At 39.4% G+C, this 19,564-nt stretch overlaps 1 protein-coding gene across 2 annotated transcripts in view; it reads right to left on the bottom strand.

Moving 5' to 3' along the window:
• The window catches only part of LOC126457339 (ralBP1-associated Eps domain-containing protein 2), a 138,671-nt gene that overhangs the window by 74,546 nt on the left and 44,561 nt on the right, over positions 1 to 19,564 (bottom strand). For both annotated transcript variants that reach the window (XM_050093552.1, XM_050093553.1), the window contains one exon: positions 16,909 to 17,001. In XM_050093552.1, coding sequence (XP_049949509.1) covers positions 16,909 to 17,001 — 93 coding nt within the window. The remainder of the gene's footprint in view (positions 1 to 16,908; positions 17,002 to 19,564) is intronic.

Raw genomic sequence — 19,564 nt, 5'->3', positions numbered from 1 at the left:
CATACATTGAGGTGACAAAGCCCATGGGATAGTGATGAACACATATACATATGGTGGTAGTATTGCGTACACAAGCTATAAAAGGGCAGTGCTTTGCTGGAACTGTCATTTGTATTCAGGTGATTCATGTGAAAAAGTTTCTGATATGACTACCGCCACACAATGGGAATTAACATACTCTGGACACAGAATGATAGTTGGAGCTATACGGGTAGGACATTCCATTTTGGAAATCATTAGGGAATTCAATATTTCACAATCCATTGTGCCAAGAGTGTGCCGAGAATACTAAATTTCAGAGATTACCTCTCACCACAGACAATGCATTAGCTGACAGCCTTCACTTAATGACCGAGAGCAACAGCTTTTGCATAGATTTGTCAGTGCTAACAGACAAGCAACACTGCCTGAAATAACTGCAGAAATCAATGTGGGATGTATGAGGAATGTACCCATCGGGACGGTGTGGAAAAATCTGCATTAATGGGCTGTGGCAGCAGACGACCCACTCAAGTGCCTTTGCTAACAGCACGACTTTGCCTGCAGCACCTCTCCTGGGCTCATGACAAAATTGGTTGGACACTAAACAACTGGAAAATTGTGGCCAGTTCAGATGAATACTGATTTCAGTTGGTAAGAGCTGATGGAGGTAGGATATGAGGGAGGGTGTAGGCAAACAGCTTTCTGGATGCTACTGTACTTCAGTGGGTAATAATCACTATGTGGACGATGTGGCCTATTCTACACCATATTTTAAATCTATGTGACAATGCTATGCTGATTATATTTATGTTTTGACGATGCCATTATGGCCGTATCACTTTAGGACATGGTGTAAAAAAAGATCTGAGGATGGTCATTACAGACTGAAACCTGTCATCGTCTAAGAAATCATTTGTGATCAGAGATTGGAATAAAAAAGCGCAAGGAAACTTAACATCAAATTTTGAAACTGTGGACTGAGACAAGGAAATGCACTCTCATGCATGCTTTTTAACATAGTACTGGAGAAGGTAGTAAGGACAGCTCAAATCAACACAACAGGCACAATACACAACAGAATGGTGAAGCTTCTTGTCAATGCATATGATGAGGATATTCTTGCAAGAACACAACTAGCTACTAAAGAAACATCTTGGGTACTGGTGGTAGCAGCAATAGAAATGGGATTTGAAGCGAACATGAACACAGTAAAACGAAATACAGTGAATAATAAACCAGAACTAAATACAATATTAGAAGTTGACCAGATGCAAATAGAATCTGTTAGTGAATTTGTCTATCTAGAAACGCTGATAACATCACAGAATGATATTAGTATGGAAATAAAGTGGCCCATCCACACAGCTAATAAATGCTGTTATGGGCTGGCCCTCCAATTTAAGTCTAGAAATCTGTCCAGAAGAACGAAGTGTCAGCTGTATGAAACTTTAATGCATCCTGTATTAACATATTGCTCAGAAACTTGGACACTAATACAACGGTGTGGAGAGCTAATAGCATGTTTTGAACAAAAGGTGTCATGCAAAATCTACAGGGCAACTAATGAAGGTGGAGCGTTGAGCAGACAATAAAATTTTGAACTTTAGATATTATATAAACAGTCTGGAATTATAAAGTTCATTAAAATAAACTGCATGAAATGGTTTGCCCATGTTTTTCATGTATAACATTAGTACCCAAACAAAACAGCACTGCTGTCTGACAAAGAGCAGGGGAAGACCAACACTTTGATACTTGGATGATGTGCAAAAAGATTTAAAAATTATTTGTGTCAGAGCATGGAGAAGCAAGACAATGGATGGAGACTAACAGAGCGATATACTACAGCAGGCCAAGCCCCACAAAGAGCAGTAGAGCCAGTAATAAGAAGAAGAATAACAGAGAGGTCAGTTTCTGTACAAAATCCTGAACTGGCAACACTTTCACAATCACGGACAACTATAGGGCACCATGGCTCATTATTTCTGCAGTGGATTTCCAATAACTTGTTGAGCCAATGCCACATCACACCAAGATGGTGCACTACACCGGACAATATGAGGTCTGACATGACAATACGAGGTATCTCATGACTTTCGCCACCTCAGTGTACTTACTTTCACTATCAATAACCTCCTCAATATAATAATTGTCAAATGTCAAAGTATTGTGACAACACAACAAAAACCACCTCCAACATGTGTTTGTAATCTGAAGATGATCACTGACTTTTCAAAACCAGCAATGGCACTGAGAAATGCTCAAGTGATAAGTATCGAACAATATAAAAATAAAAGTGTCCATGATCTTTGGGTAAGTCGATTTTACAAAGCATCCATAATCTTGTTGAATCTCTCAAAAGATTTTGAAGTACTGGGATGGAAGTGCCCTGCCTGCTCTATAAACTCATGAGTAAGGCACTTCAAGATGTCTTGTGCTTACAGGTCTCTTATGTGTGGCAACCATGACAACTTAAAATTGAATGTAAATCCCATAAACGTCACCAAATATTTAAACTTTAGGTAATTATCCCCAAGTATTAAAACAGGTAAATTAAAAAGACAATAATAATGGTTTATAATAGAGGGAAACATTCCACGTGGGAAAAATATAGCTAAAAACAAAGATGATGTGACTTACCAAATGAAAGTGCTGGCAGGTCGATAGACACACAAACGAACACAAACATACACACATAATTCAAGCTTTCGCAACCAACGGTTGCTTCGTCATGAAAGAGGGAAGGAGAGGGAAAGACGAAAGGATGTGGGTTTTAAGGGAGAGGGTAAGGAGTCATTCCAATCCCGGGAGCGGAAAGACTTGTCTGCTTGTGTCTGTGTATCTGCGGATGGGTATGTGTGTGTGTGCGCGCGCGCAAGTGTACACCTGTCCTTTTTCCCCCCCTAAGGTAATATTTAAACTTTCTGCTCCCGGGATTGGAATGACTCCTTACCCTCTCCCTTAAAACCCACATCCTTTCGTCTTTCCCTCTCCTTCCCTCTTTCTTGACAAAGCAACCGTTGGTTGCGAAAGCTTGAATTTTGTGTGTATGTTTGTGTGTCTCTCGACCTGCCAGCACTTTCGTTTGGTAAGTCACATCATCTTTGTTTTTAGGTAATAATGGTTTAAATTGACATACACACGGCTGCAAAATACTAACACGAATTCTTTACAGACGAATGGAAAAACTGGTAGAAGCCGACCTCGGGGAAGATCAGTTTGGATTCCGTAGAAATGTTGGAACACTTTAGGCAATACTGACCCTACGACTTATCTTAGAAAATAGATTAAGGAAAGGCAAACCTACATTTCCAGCATTTGTAGACTTAGAGAAAGCGTTTGACAATGTTGACTGGAATACTCTCTTTCAAATTCTGAAGGTGGCAGGGGTAAAATCAGGGAGCAAAAGGCTATTTACAATTTGTACAGAAACCAGATGGCAGTTATAAGAGTCGAGGGGCCTGAAAGGGAAGCAGTGGTTGGGAAGGGAGTGAGAAAGGTTTGTAGCCTATCCCCGATGTTATTCAATCTCCATATTGAGCAAGCAGTAAAGGAAACAAAAGAAAAATTCGGAGTAGGTATTAAAATCCACGGAGAAGAAATAAAAACTTTGAGGTTCGCCGATGACATTGTAATTCTGTCAGAGACAGCAAAGGACCTGGAAGAGCAGTTGAACGCAATGGACAGTGTCTTGAAAGGAGGATATAAGATGAACATCAACAAATGCAAAACAAGGATAATGGAATGTAGTCAAATTAAGTTGGGTGATGCAGAGCGAATTAAATTAGGAAATGAGACACTTAAAGTAGTAAAGGAGTTTTGCTATTTGGGGAGCAAAATAACTAATAATGGTCAGAGTAGAGAAGATATAAAATGTAGACTGGCAATGGCAAGGAAAGCGTTTCTGAAGAAGAGAAATTTGTTAACATTGAGTATTGATTTAAGTGTCAGGAAGTCATTTCTGAAAGTATTTGTATGGAGTGTAGCCATGTATGGAAGTGAAACATGGACGATAAATAGTTTGGACAAGAAGAGAATAGAAGCTTTCGAAATGTGGTGCTACAGAAGAATACTGAAGATTAGATGGGTAGATCACATAAGTAATGAGGAGGTATTGAATAGAATTGGGGAGAAGCAGAATTTGTGGCACAACTTGACTAGAAGAAGGGATCAGTTGGTAGGGCATGTTCGGAGGCATCAAGGGATCACCAATTTAGTATTGGAGGGCAGAGTGGAGGGTAAAAATCGTAGAGGGAGACCAAGAGATGAATACACTAAGCAGATTCAGAAGGATGTAGGTTGCAGTACGTACTGGGAGATGAAGAAGCTTGCACAGGATAGAGTAGCATGGAGAGCTGCATCAAACCAGTCTCAGGACTGAAGACAAAGACAACAACAACAACAACAACAACAACACACTCATCTGTAGAAAACTTAAAAACTTTTGTGTGTTACCCATTTTTAAAAACCTGCTTGCAGTTAGTTGTTGGCATGCTGCTATTGCAGGTTTTAAGAAGGAACAACAACACACTCATCTGTAGAAAACTTAAAAACTTTTGTGTGTTACCCATTTTTAAAAACCTGCTTGCAGTTAGTTGTTGGCATGCTGCTATTGCAGGTTTTAAGAAGGAACAAAAAACTGTGAAACTGTCCACAATTAAGGAGCATTTGAATATTCTTCATACTGTGGAATTTGTGCTATTGATGGCAGTAGCAAAGTTTACACTAAAAATATTTTCTTGAGTGACACCATTCTTCTGTTCAAATCTATCAGAGAGAACTTCACCACCTCGGGGGGAGGGGGGACCGTTATGATATACGAGTATGCATCTTGCCACAGAAGCCCCCTGATGGAGCTATCAGATTACATTGTGCCTCTATGTAGTGTTGTGTATTTTATTTCAATACAAAATATGTGAATTAAATACTGTCTTCACAGGAAAGTCATTTGTAAAACTGACTTCAGTAGGATCAGGTTGTTTATAGTTGAACTGTAGCACCTGAACCCTCACTGAAAGCAATTAAGAAGCTGACTAGCTTTGTGTGTCCAGACCAGATGACAGTTAACCATTCAGTCCAAGGTCTTTCACACACAGCACATCAAGGTGACACTTCTCCAATTGTTGGGACATGTTCAGTCCCTCTCTGGACTGAGGAAAGGGACCATTACTGTCTTCCATCACTAGTCCCTGACAGTTCTGAATACATCTCACCCATGGGGAAGGGGCAGTTATAGGACTCTCAACTACTGGATCGGAAGTTCACCTCAAATGTTTTCACTATTGCACGGTGGGAGTGCAGCACTGGATACACATTGGTAGTGGTGGTACTCCTGTTGAAACTCTCCACCTTTGCCTAGGTGGTGTCCAAGTGGTGTTTACAGACACCACTTCTTCAGTATAATTGCTACTATTGCCCAACTTCATTTTCTACAATTCTTTATAATGGCTTTCCATATTCATGTTGAGATAGTAGACTGCTTTATCTACTACAAGGACATATACAGTATATGGGATATACACTGTGATAGTGACTGTTTGCAAGTCTTAAATGAGGGGAAGAGGTTACAAGTTCCATTTTATTAACAAAGACAATTATACCACATACAGCCTCCTCTCCAATGAGGTCATCCTTTTCTTGGGATGCTGTAGCCTCTTAGCTTCCTAAGGTCAATGTATTCAAAATCTGTCTAACACATAATCACAAATATGTTCTTGTGCCAGTAGGTCCCATTCATCCACTGAATGCATTCTAGTTACACTGCATGATGAGAGCAGTTTTATCAATGATTTTTTCTAAGTGTTTCCACATTGTCTTATTGCCAATATTGCAGCTGAGGATTCATGGGAGGAACTGCTTGGTTCGCTTCATCAGAATTCATACTGCATTACTCCTAGTCTTCTTCAGAATTGTCCATCAACACAAAACTGAGATTGTCTGATGATTTCTGATCCAGTCTGTATGTTTCTGTTTATTCACTTTGTTTTTCCTTTCAGTCATAGCGAAGATTACAGCTATTGTGGCAGGTCAACTGCTGTAGAATTCTTAACCAGTCAGGCCAAGTATAGTGGCTCTCTCACTTAAGAGTCATCAGGCACATTATCTCTGGTGTCTTGGCAAATATCTGCGATTTTGTTTTTGCATTGTTTAGCTGGAGTCAAACCAAACAATTACTGCTCATCATCTTCTTCACACGATGCCTAGTATCAACAGAAAACATCTGTTAGTTTTCCAATACAAACAAAATTATTTTTAAATCAGAATTGTAGTTGCCCACTTGATAGAGTGCTCCCAAATTAGTCTAGTCTGATATTTGTTTTATTGATGTACAGGGTGTACATAAACTCTGGGAAGACTTTCAATTATTTATTGCACAGGAACTAAAAGTTGTACAGATGTCATACATGTTAGATTTTGAAGAGAAACTCAAAGTTTTAGTTTGTTGCATACCCATCCCAGCTTCTGCATTAGCTCCAATTTGAATGGTTTCATATACAGGTTCTGTTGGAGGACTTTCCACACTGTCACTGGAGCCATTTGAAGCTCACAGGATGCATGACACAACAACTTCTTTGGATTCCTTATGAATGTCTCTCATATGCACTCCCCATTCACTTCACTCACACTGGACCGTTCGCTTCTCTTTGCTGGGCACAAGCAACCAGTTGTAACGAATTTCTTGTGTCAATGATACATTGCCTTCCCTGTTGGTGGCTTCTTACCATACTTGGTTCTAAACATCCATTGAACAGCTGTAGCACAATTGTTTTTGTCGAACTCCAACACACAGAAAGCTCGCTCCAAACCTGAACTCACCATGTTTGCGACTAGCGCTGATTATTGGCAAATTACCAAACTATGCTGTGGCAGTATACTTGAAAAAAAAAAAAAAAAACTTTCAGTGTTTCTCTTCAAAATGACATATGTATAATATCTATATAATGTTCGGTTCTTGTACAACAAATAATTGAAAGTGTTCCCGGACTTTATGTACATCCTGTATATTAACAGGAGCAGCAAAACATGAAAAATAAACAGCAATCCAGCAGCAAATCAGCAGTACTGTGTGATTGGCGTAGCTGTCATCAAGGGTCAGAACAGTGTTGTCGCTGCTCGAATACTGATTATTCTTCAAATTTTACTGTCCCTGTTAACAGGAATCGATAAAACAAATATCACACTAGACTAATCTGAAACCCTTCTATTGAATGGGTACATAAAATTCCACTTTAAAAAAACACTTTGTTTGTAACAAGAAACAAACTGATGCTTTCTGTCAACACAACACACAGATTTAAAGATGTTTTGAGCACTATTTGTTCGTGTGACACCAGCTACACAATGCAAAAACAAAATTGCAAACATCTGCTGAAAACCCAGAGAAAATGCATCAATCCACTTTTGGGAGAGACACTCTGTTTACAGAACATGGGTGGCTGCATACATTTGTTTAACTTTTTCATCTCATCATAAGGCACTCGTATGGGCACTTATCTACTACTTATTTTCCTCTTGAAAATTCTGCAGTTCCAATCCATGCTGTGTGGTCTCTGAGTGGAATTATAAAGTGAGAGTGTGACGCTCACTTATAGAAGGAGAAATTCTGCATTAGCATACTACTAAAAATTTGGACTGTTTACAGTTATTATAAAAGCAGCCGTCTCTTTCACATTCACAAGTGACTCACTTCATAATATTTTGACAATCTGTTACTCTTTCAAGTCATTCCTTCCTCAATTCCTTTGCATCAATATTGACAATGCCATGGCAAGAAGCTATACAATCACTTGATTTAATAGAATTATGCTTTCCTCCACAACTGTGAAGTCCACTTTTTCGATTTAAGTAGGTGGTCACTCTATTCACTAGTAGTCATTTCTTTGAGCAGCACCCCATTCTGAAGCCATTTCATTGATTTTAGCACTGTAATTAGAAAACACAGGACTCAGGACTTCACAAATTCAGAAAGGTGCCACTTAACCAAATGAACCTTTTAATCATAACTAAGTTTTGACACCGATGTGCTCTACTACAATCCTCATTTTTTTCTAGAGGATTATCCTGTTATTATCTCTTTGATGATAGGGTGGTAGTTACAACAATTAGTGATTCACACGATATGGTGTGTGTGTGTGTGTGTGTGTGTGTGTGTGTGTGTGTGTGTGTGTGTGTAAAGAGAGAGAGGATGACGATGACGATGATGATGATGATGATGAGACGATGATTATTATTTGTGGGTAAAAGTATAAAACAACAAAGTCGCCATGCTATTGCTTGAACTAAATACAGACAAGTGTGATGAAACTCTATGAATTAATAAATAAAACAACCAAGTTGTATACATGCATAAGAACTGAAAATACAACCCTGATATGGTGAGCATCATAAAATACCATCTACCGTCAATAAAAGCAGCAGCATCAACAAGTTCGTTTCCCTGGAACTCTATGTGCACCGGAACTAAGTAGAAAACTATTTCCTTTTGTTCCCTTTGCAAGAGAAGGAAAATGTCCTGCACTTTTTACACCAATCTGCTGGGTCCATCTGACCAACAGATACTGTGGGAATTTGATCAGATCACCTGCCTCATTGCCCTCAAATAGCAAACAATTATATGTAATAAATTAAAAAAGACTCTGGTAGCCCTATCCTGACGACCATGTCAGGAAACACGACACGGCAGCCAGTAAAATCCCCTTCCCGAGACCCATATGTGTAAACAGTAATCAAATTTGGGTGGCAATGTAAAATTTTGTTAGATTTAATTTTAAAAATATTGTTTGGGGTACAATTCTTCCTGTGAGCAGTCAATTCAAAAAAATAATCTGGGCCCCCTCAGCAGACAGGAGGGTCCCCTACTCCACCCCTAGCTATGGACCTTAATTTTGCCCCCCCCCCCCCCCCCCCCCCCCCCGACCTGTAGTAACTCAAGCCATTCCGTAACACAGATCCCACATGGCTTTGTTGCCCATGGAAAGTGACAGAGCAGTTGTTCCAGTGGCAGTTATACAATGGAGATGAATGCTAGTAATTTAGGAGCAGAGACAGCACTGTATGCTTGGCAAACCACAAGGACAAGACATTGAATACACAGCACAGACAGACCAGCCTCTGCTCACAGGCTAGCAATTGGATTGTGCAATAAGACCCTGTTCACAGCCTAATACTCCTCATGGCAAACCACATCCAGCATTTTGAGATATGAAGGCCTTGCTGATCCATAAACCTGGCATCCATATTCAAGCCGGGGTCACAGAAAAGCCTTATAAAGTTGGAGTGGACATGCCCTATAGGCTCCCAAAGACACATGACTGACACATTTAAGGATGTTTAAAGCCTTATCAAAAGTGAGGTCCAGATGTTTCACCTTCTCCTTATAAGTGAGGACCATATCTCCCCCCCCCCCCCTTCCCCTCCCATTTTAAAGAAGGTAAATTAGAGAGAGAGTGGGAGTGATTAGAACCACCATACACAGTTTTCTCCTACAAGTATTTAAAATCTGTGGTATTAGACCATTCCTCCAACCACCTGTTCATCAAATGCAACTGTCAAGTAGCTGTTGCTAGATTGGAGGAGAAGTCGTCCACAAACCAGGAGCACAGCATGGGACACTGCACTGTGGACTTAACACTGTTTATTGCAATGGCAATTGCCATAACACTTAAAACACTCCCTTGAGGGACACCATTCCCCTCCTCAAAATGGTCAGACAGGACCTCATAAAAGTGGGCAGATGGCCACAGAACCCTTACCGAAATGAGGTGCAACAAAATATTATGCCTCCAAATTGTCTCATAAGCCTTTTCTAAATTGACAAAGACACTGATAAAGTGTTCCTTAGGGAAGAAAGCTTATTGAGTAGCTGCTTTGAACAGGGTCAGCCTATCGAGTGTGGAGACGTACTTCCTGAAACCACACTGGGAGTGGCTTAGTACAGACCTGGTTTTGAGAACCCACACTAGACACCAGTTGACTATACGCTCAAGCATCTTTCCTATGCAGCTTGTGAGACTAATGTTACAGTGACTACTGAGGTTAGTCTAATCATCCCCTGGTTTTAAAGCTGGGATTAAACCGTATTCTTTCCACAAGTTGGGAAAATCTCCTGTTATTCAAATTTCACTGAAGAGTTGAAGGAGAATATCCTTCAACCCTGGGTCCAACTGTTTCAACATGCTGTATGTTGTCAGGTCATGACCACGCACAGTATCACGAGCTACAGACAATGCAGACACCAACTTCCAAATAGAGAAAGGCTGGTTGTATTCCTCCATGTTGCTGGAAAAAGAAATCAAAACCAACCCTCTCCTGTGTCTCCCGATAACAATGAAAAGCTGGAACCTGGCTAGAATCGGGCCACGATTATCTTATATGACGTAGCCAGTGTCTGAGTAACGTCTGTTGGCAATGTTAGGAGCCAACCTGCTTTCGTATAGTTGCTATTGTTGGTTGTAACTCCCATCTGAAAATCCTCTTAATAGCTTCGCATATTTTGGTTGTGGATTTGAAACTTGTGCCAATACTCCTGCATACTCTCGCGAATTATTTTCCTAGCCTTTGCTTTAGCCATGAGGAAGGCTGCAAGGTTCGCATCTATAGAGCACTGAATGAATCTTCACAAAGCTGTTCCCCAGTCAGTGATAGCAGAATGACATTCATCATTCCACCAAGGGACACACTGCCTCCTAGGTGCTACTGATGGCCTGGGGATGGATGTATCGGCAGATTGGTGAATCACAGTCACTACGTGATTCACCCAGTCCTGGACACCTTTACACTCCTTGAAAGCAGCTAACTGTCTGTATAGCAACCAATTAACCTTTCTGAAGAACTATCTCAGTTGCTTCCTTTTGTGATCTTTCCCATCTGGGAGATAGATCCAAATGGGGAAGTGGTCACTATCATGAAGGTCATCATCTACTTCCCACTGAGCATTATCAGCTAGGATAGGCAAGCACAAGGAGTGGTCTATTGCTGCAGATGAACTTGTAGCAGTGCTGAAATGTGCAGCAGGACCGAAGTTAATCTATATGATGTCTGCAGTTTGAGTGAAATCCTCGAGTATCTGACCTCTGGGGCAAGTGGTGTTGGATCCCCACAGAGCACTCCTAAAAGAGAAAGGGTCAGGGCAGTTCAGCAGTAAGCTGCTTGAGGTAATCACTGTCAGTGGGCTCATGAGGTGGGATGCATAGACAGTATACTGTGACATTAACATGGGCCACTCTCCTAAGAGCAACTGCTTGTAGTCTTCTGGTTAACAACACAAGTGAGGAGTGAAATTTACACCACTACCACCGCTTTTGCCCTGTCACCAGTAAGGTCGCCTTTCCTAAGGTGATAGCTTCCAAGTACATGTGTATTAGTAGCTTTAAAATATGTCTCATGAAGACGTAGGCAGACAGGTCTATTCTGTACAAGGAGTCTAAGTTCTTCCATGTGGGTTCTGTATCCATTCATATTCCACTCTAGTATGGAAGCCATTTTGGCAGTGTAGTTTTATTGTAACCCTATCTTAATGCTGGTATTGTGAGACACTTGTAGAACTAGGGGAAGTGAGGGGCAGAGGAAGGGAGGGGGGGGGGGGGGGGATATGAAGGCTGTCTGGATCAGGTGACAAGGCATTTAAATCTATGATGATGTCCCCAGTTGTCAGACATGCCACAAATGCATCTGATGGTGACTGGGACAGCTTTGAATCCGAACGCCGTAATCCTTTTCCTGCCCCTTTCCCTTTGAGGAAAGTGGGGAAAGGGAAAGTGAAGAGGCACTCTGCTGTTGGAGTGCCTTTTCAGTGTACACATTAAAGTAGTTCTTCCTCTTCCACTGGAGCTGTATGGATTGATATACCTTTACCTTCTATGCTTTGGCAGGTACAGGTACAAGTACAGGTGCTGATGACGGATAATGGGGTGCTAGTCATTGTGTGTGTCACAGTATCTACCTTGGGAACAGGTTTCTTCACCAAGTAAGCAAAAGAAATGTCAAAGACAGGGTGTTTAATTGCCTTCTATTCTTTCTCAGCTTCCGTGTAAGGGATCCACTTTATAACACATTTATTTCTTGAATTTTACGTTTCTCAGCAAAAACTGGGCAACTTGGTTCCAGACTGGGTGACTTACAGAGCAGCTGATGCATATCACTGGAGACATGCACTCAGTGCCATATTTATGTGCTGCCTTTCCACATTTCCTGCAAATCACTTTACCTCTACAATTCAGCATTGTGTGGCCAAATCACTTGCATTTGTAGCACCTCATAGGGTTAGGTATAAAATGCCTAACCCTACGTTGTAGAGACCCTGCCATGATTTATTCAGGCAGCATAGGAGAATTGAAGGTGACACAGCAGATGGCAGTCTTCTCACACTCTCCATTAGTTCTTCATGTCCTTTGTTCCATGTCTACTATCCCCTGTGATGCTCATGCTTGTTTCAGATCTGTTACATCCGAGCTCGTAACATCACCGCATGTGACCACGTCCTTGCTTGAGCTGAGAGATGTATGCACCTCAACAACAACATCATGGTCACCCAATATGTGTGACTTCTTAAGAAGTTCCACCTGCTTTAATCCATTATTTTCAACCAACGAAGAACCATTATGCAGTTGTTTAATAGACCTTAAGATTCCAGAAAGCCCTTCTAAGCCATTATGAATATAGAAAGGGGGCACTTTTTCAAATGTCCCCTCTTTCCTCTTGTTCACCAGAAACACATTTTGATTTATGACTCCTTGAGCCCCATTGATAAAGACCAACTGATTATCAGGAGAATTAGCCTCATTCATTTGTTTTGATCTATGGGTGTGAGCACTCCCGAACTTCACACCTATCACACTGAGAGTTAAAGAATTTCATTTTGATGGTTCCATCTCATTCCTATAAGCAGCTAGAGAAATTAGAGTCCACTCAGGCAGAACCCTGCTTGCCCGAAAAAGCCTTATACGATTGAGGTGCAGCAGGTCCCCAAAGAACGTCCACTAGCGACTGTTACGCCTAGACAGCCATGCATCTCATCAGCAAACAGTACACCTTCAGGTTGAGATGTTTGTAACATTCTCATTCATGACCCAGGTGGTTAAGCCGTAGAGGCAGGTCTCCAGAGATCACCGACTAGTAACTGTTCAACAGAGAGAGAGAGAGAGAGAGAGAGAGAGAGAGATGTACCGCCTTCACAGTTAAGCCAGAATCCCCGTTTCCTGTGACAAGCGCTGTTGCAGATGATTGATGGTCTTTGTCACCAGTCCTCAGCTCAGGCACCCAGGAGTCTCAAAACCCATACCCAACCTAGACAGGACACTATCCTTCATGTTCTTGCCATTGGTCACACACCAGGAGGCAATTTGTTTTTGAATGCCTCAACCCTAAAAGTACACTTTTCTACAGTGCCATGGGCTGTAATACACTGCACTTACCCAAGTATAAGATGATGACCCCTTTTTTTTCTCAAGAGACCTCTTGTGAAAAGTTCATTTTTTTAATTTCTTTTTTAGTTTTTTTATTAGTCTAACTAATCAAAATTACAAATTATCTGACAAAGTATCTGCCTAAAATGTTAACATTATACCCATTCTAAATTTATGTCATTTAGTGACTGTCTACATTCTGATAATACAAGGAGAAATAAAATTAACGAAAAGAAATGGTTTCACTATTTTAATCATCATCATCATCATCATCATCATCATCATGGCATATCGCGGACAAGAAAAAAAAAATTCCCGGATTTCCCGGTTAAAAATACACTTTCTCCCAGGTGAAAACACACTTTTCCATCTTAAGTGACAGTACACTTTCCCTCGGAACTGCAAAATGTATCAATCCTTAGAACGATTATGGTTTTAGATATGGGTGTGGAATTTCCCGGCACTTTAGAAAACGAAACTCAGGGAAAAATACACGTTTTGGAAATATCTTTGACATGCAGCAACATGTATGCTGCGTATTTTTGTATTACGAAAGTATAAATTGGAACTCCACCAAACACCACATGTTACTTTCTGAATCATTGAAATCGAGATAGCGAAGCTCTTTGGAAGCCAGTCATAGCTCATGTCACGTGATGTCGCCAGCCGATGACAGCAAATATTCAGAGCATAGGAAGCGTGATGTAATCAGCCAACAGCATCATTGTTAAGTAGTGGTAACACACAAGTTAATGGTTTAAATTAATATACACAGTGTTGCTACAAGAAAAGCAAAGCTTTCACATATAATATTGGTCTCTAAGGTTAATAAGCTGCAAGAACAGCTAATCTTTCGCATATAATGTTGATCTTTTTTGCACTTGTTACACTTTAAGATATATCACACAAATGTGCCAGTAAAATTTTTAATAATGACATAAATGTCTGATCTTGGGTTCGAAATTCTTCTAAATGCCTTGTCATCAAAGAGCTGATTTTTAAATGAGAGTCAAACGCTCTGCGATTTAAGAAATTCATGGTAGATTCTCGCGCATAGTTCAACTTACGTAAAAGGATATTTACTTTGAAAGGAACACTTTTCAAACCAGCATTCGCAATATTTTTCTGTGACCTGTTAGAAATTGGTTCATTTCAGCAGTTGCCAGAGAGTGCCAGATAACAGGTGACATCCCACTTGCGCAGCTACCATCACGTAGGAAGCCCGTATGTACGTACATGTAAAACATTGAAAGAGCTTACATTATGTTTTAAAAGAAGCAAGACATCACAAGATACTCCAAGAGTATCAGAATTTCGTGAAGCATACTGAAATGTGCACATTTAAACTGCAACTTAAAGTGCACATTCGTATGTCCAGATTCCCAATGAGGTAGACCTCAACCTGACATTACGCTTTTCAGTGTGGTTTTCGGGGTGTAAATTTTCTTGGAGCACCAGTACTGTATTATATCATGTTTGTTTCTTTATTGTGGCATAATGCCATATGTCCTAGAAGATGAAAATGTGCACTTGAAATGCAGTGAACAGTTGAAATTAGCCAGTACTGTGGAAAAACATTTCATTTCAGATACATTGACTGCCTCTGCGGAAAAGGTTAATAAAGGCCAAATTTCTTTAACAAACAGACAAAAATAACTTGATTGTTCTGCAAGGCGATTAATGCTTGACTGTCAGAAAGATGGAAATAAAATAAAATCTGAAACTAATAACATATGTTAGCCTTCCGTAATTATGTGAATGTATTTTAATTCACTTGATAGCCCCCGGCCACAGATATCGGTTTTATTTTCATCTGGCATGAGAGTAAACAAAGGGGAAACAGCAAAATCACTAAATGTAAACACAGGTCACGTGGAGACTACCCACTATAACTCAGACTGCTCTGCGCATCAGCCCTGGATCTATGATATTTGTGAACTGGGTCAATACTGGAAAAAAAATCAAATTTTCAAAAACATGTGCATCTTGTAGACTTTTACTGCCTCGAATTTTAAAGTCGATTCAATTTCAGCTACAAATGGATTCAGGCAAACTGCAGTTTAAGTGTGCTCCATGGTCCTGAAAAGCCAAAGTATGCAGTATTAGATTCCCATGATTGGCAAAACGACGTAATTTCCTGCCCACTCACTACTCCCCTCCCCACTTTCACCACAGTTCTCAGCCAAGCTGGTATCACTGTTTCCCTCTGATCCTTGTATAGTGCTAAGCTTGAGCAGCTGTGAAACAAACTGCAATATATAATAGGGTGCATCTCATATGTAACAACAACAACTAATACATCAATACGACTGCAAACAATACTCAGTCCAATTCACATACTTGCTCTCATCCCGACAGCTACCAACATCTGTTTATACATTTCCGCCTATGGGTCTTGCCGCTGTAACTTGTTCTTGCAACAACAATTACAGTCAGTTTTTTTCGTTTGTTAGACACTACATTCTAGATAAATTTTCCTTCTTGTTTTGTCTGAATGTCAGCATCACATTCTAAAGCTGTTTAAAGGCTGGTAATGTTTTCACCCAGTATTCTATTATGTGAACAGTGACTGCATTTCTCACTTTCAATCCACTTAGTAAATCAGTACAGTCTGAAATAAAATATTTATCTGGTTTCAGAAACAAGTAATGACCTCCAATTAAAAAGTGGAATAATGGTTGTACACAGTATCCATACACGTGTGAGAACTTTTATTGCAAACCTGTTCAAATACAACAACGGTTCATAAGATGATAGAATTTTGTGCTATTTCCTCCCGTGTTTTAAAAGACTGTCAAGTTTTAAGCAGAGCAATAGACTGCTATAGTAGCTAGTTCATAGTTCCACGCACATCCCTTGTACTAGCACCACGTGAGTCAAATGTCACATGATTGTTCGAGCACCATTAAGACTGTATCGAGATCGAGAGCTCTGTCATAACAGGACATCTCGAGCCTGTTTGAAGGCAAATATTATTTGCCCATCCTTGCCCTTCCAAATTCTTAAAAGTAAATTTGCACATGACCTCAGTAGCCAAAGCTTCATCTGTAAATGTGTGACGAGCCCTATGTACTCTATTAAACAATGTAAAAATTATAACCTATGCAGAAATAGTTTAATCTACGAATATAAGACAAACCTGTATTTTTTAAATGACGAATTGGGAAAAAAACCTTGTCTTATAATCTAATAAATATGGTATGCTCAATGTCACAAATGCATGCTGTTCATCTTCAGCTGAAAATCTTGCTCAATGGTTCCACAATCAGTTTACGAATAATATGCCATATTTTCACAACATTCAACTGATTAAAATTGCCACATCCAAGAAAGCAATCACCAAATTACTATTTAACAAAGATGTTAAATGTTACACACAACAAAAACAAAAACAGTAATAGCACTGTGCAAGTGTATCTATACATACTAAAGTGAACAACACACACACACACACACACGCTTTTATATGATGCTATAACAGCTGAGTAGCAATGGAATACATTAAAGTGGTCTCTTACTTTACCTGTTCAACAGCTGATTTATGGAAATCAAAATTCACTGGCTTTGGACCTGGAGATGATACAGAACTCGTGGGAGAGTCCACAAACTTTGTCCACTGCAAAAATGAAGCCAAATTAACTGAAATGTAGCTGTAGATCAATTACACCATTGCACACTGCTACAATCTATTGTTTCCATTTCTCAAAAATAGCATTTCGTGAACAATTACGAAAACTGATGCATTTTCCCATGAAGGAACTATTTATTCAAAGCAAAAGTATTTTAAATGCACTGGTGTTGATGTCAATGGAAATTTAGTGATTAACACTAACGTCTTGCACTTTGTTAAAAGTCACATGGATTAATGGTTAACATGTAACAATCTAACACCAAAATTATAATCAACTTCATTTAATTCGAGCAAACTTGGCGGACACATTCCTTTCAGTAAATTGTATATTTCATCTCTGTTCACCAGTCCCTAAAACAGTATGTCTCGTCTCTGATGTAGGACAAAGTTTTACTGTAAATAAGTAGTAAATAACATGTACATATTTAAGAACATATTTCCATCATGTTTTAGATTTAAAGAACTGTGTCGATAATAATGCTGCTGCTTTTTATCTTTCTATATGAGAGGCACAACTTCTTGTCTATATTTATAACTTCTCTAAATTCTCTCTAAACATAGTATAGAGATATTATCTCAAATGCATTTCCTTTCTTGGCATCTGAAATTATATGACCATGCCCTAAGGTGATACAATTTCAGATGCCAAGAAAGGAATTGGATTTGAAATATTATCTCCACCCCATGTTTAGGGGGGAATATGGAGGATATGTTTATCAATTCAGCAACCTTACAATGATTTAAAAGCAGTCTTTCAGATTTGGGAAAAAGGAGATATTAATTATATGAACTAGTCACGTGAGGATGTACTGTTGAACTGCGAAATTTGTTACAGTCCACCATATTACAAAGTAATTCTTTCCTCAGTAAACACAATTCTCAAAAAGAATTCCATCACACATAAAATAGATACATATTATATAGGCAATACACAAAATGGCTTTAAAAAACCAAGTTGTGTGTGGCAATAACTGTAAGTATTAAGTGGAAAAAGGTAAAAAGCACAAAAAAGATTCATGTAACAAAATATTTGTTTATTAGACTGTGTGTGTCAAGAACACACTTTTATTATTTTTCCCAGTCACACCTCATTTTGCTATATTTTGTGAGCCTTAAACTGAGTTTTGTCACTTTCACAGCAGTCTTCTGCCCGACTCCCCCCCCCCCCCCTTCTCTCTCTCTCTCTCTCTCTCTCTCTCTCTCTCTCTCTCTCCCCCTCTCCCCCCCCCTCCCTCCCTCTCCCTCCTCCCCCCCTCCATATATCACTCTACCTCAAAACTCACGCAGGTCTATAAAAATTTTACAACAGTGCCAGTCACCATTTACTATGATTGGCCGAGCACAACTTTTTACCATATCACACAATCCAGCTATCAACAACATATTCAATGCTCAAGTAACAATTTTGTCATTTTGTGTGTCTACGCTTACTGATTGTTGGTACTCAAGCCTAACTTTTTTCATGAAGAACAGTTCTGTTTAACATTCTGGACATTTTTCCTGTTGGCACAGATATTTTCTGTCTTGTATAAAATTTTATCAGTAAATTTGGTTGACTATCTACCTTTCCTTTCATCATGAATAACATTTCTTCTATCGTATATGAAATAAGGGAAAAGCAACCACTCCTCTATAGTGGGTCAATGCATGGAGCACAGCAACACTTAACAGAAAACAGCCTTCACATTAGCTTCCAACCACCAGCTCTTTTCCAGTAATACACACACATTCAAACACACCACCAATACATCCAAATGCATACTCCCATGGCTAGGGCACGGTTTTTCCATCCAAAAATTCATCATACCACAAGTCAAAGGATTTTTTACTTAAAATCATACACAATTAATTATGAACCAGTTTAGACCACTGTTTATGCTTTCCTATGTAGAAAACTGATCCCAGCACAAATGTTGCCCATGGTGGGATTTAGAACAGATGCAGCCATTCTAGATTCATTTTTGAGAACAACAGTGCCCTAACTGGAGTCCACTGAATTGTGGTAACTCACACAAACAACAAAATAAATATCACTACTATCCATCGTCAAAAAATGTCTAGCATCGATTTTTGTTAAATTTCTTTCCTTACTCTCCATGTCCTAGCAGACTGCACCAAGAATGTAATTAAAGTTCAAAAAATACAGTCGCCAACATATCTGTTCCATACGGAACCAAACATGATAGACTGTATTACTTCACAAACATTTCACACTAAAAAAAAAAGAAACAAATTTGTTATTCTAACAAACAATACTCCACTAATGCAGTACATTTTGTATAAAAGAGAGTGCACAGATAGTTGAAGGTTTCTATCAGTAACTCACTACTTTGTGAATACAAATACATTTAAAATTAACATCTTTAGTCGCCATGAATAACTCTGAATTAGAAAACAGATTATAGTAAACAATAAACATGCACATACTTCATTGGGCCCAGGTCATCTTTTCAGGCTAGAAAGATGATCTACTACAGACAAGATGTAAAATTCATAGTTAATTTTGGGGAAAACTTTATTTTTATTTATTTTTTTATTTTATTTTTTT

The sequence above is a fragment of the Schistocerca serialis genome, chromosome 2 (assembly GCF_023864345.2).
Source record: "Schistocerca serialis cubense isolate TAMUIC-IGC-003099 chromosome 2, iqSchSeri2.2, whole genome shotgun sequence".
NCBI classification, from domain to species: Eukaryota; Metazoa; Arthropoda; class Insecta; order Orthoptera; family Acrididae; genus Schistocerca; species Schistocerca serialis.
The sequence above is the reverse complement of the archived record's forward strand: the minus strand, read 5'-3'. Positions and strand labels throughout refer to the sequence as shown.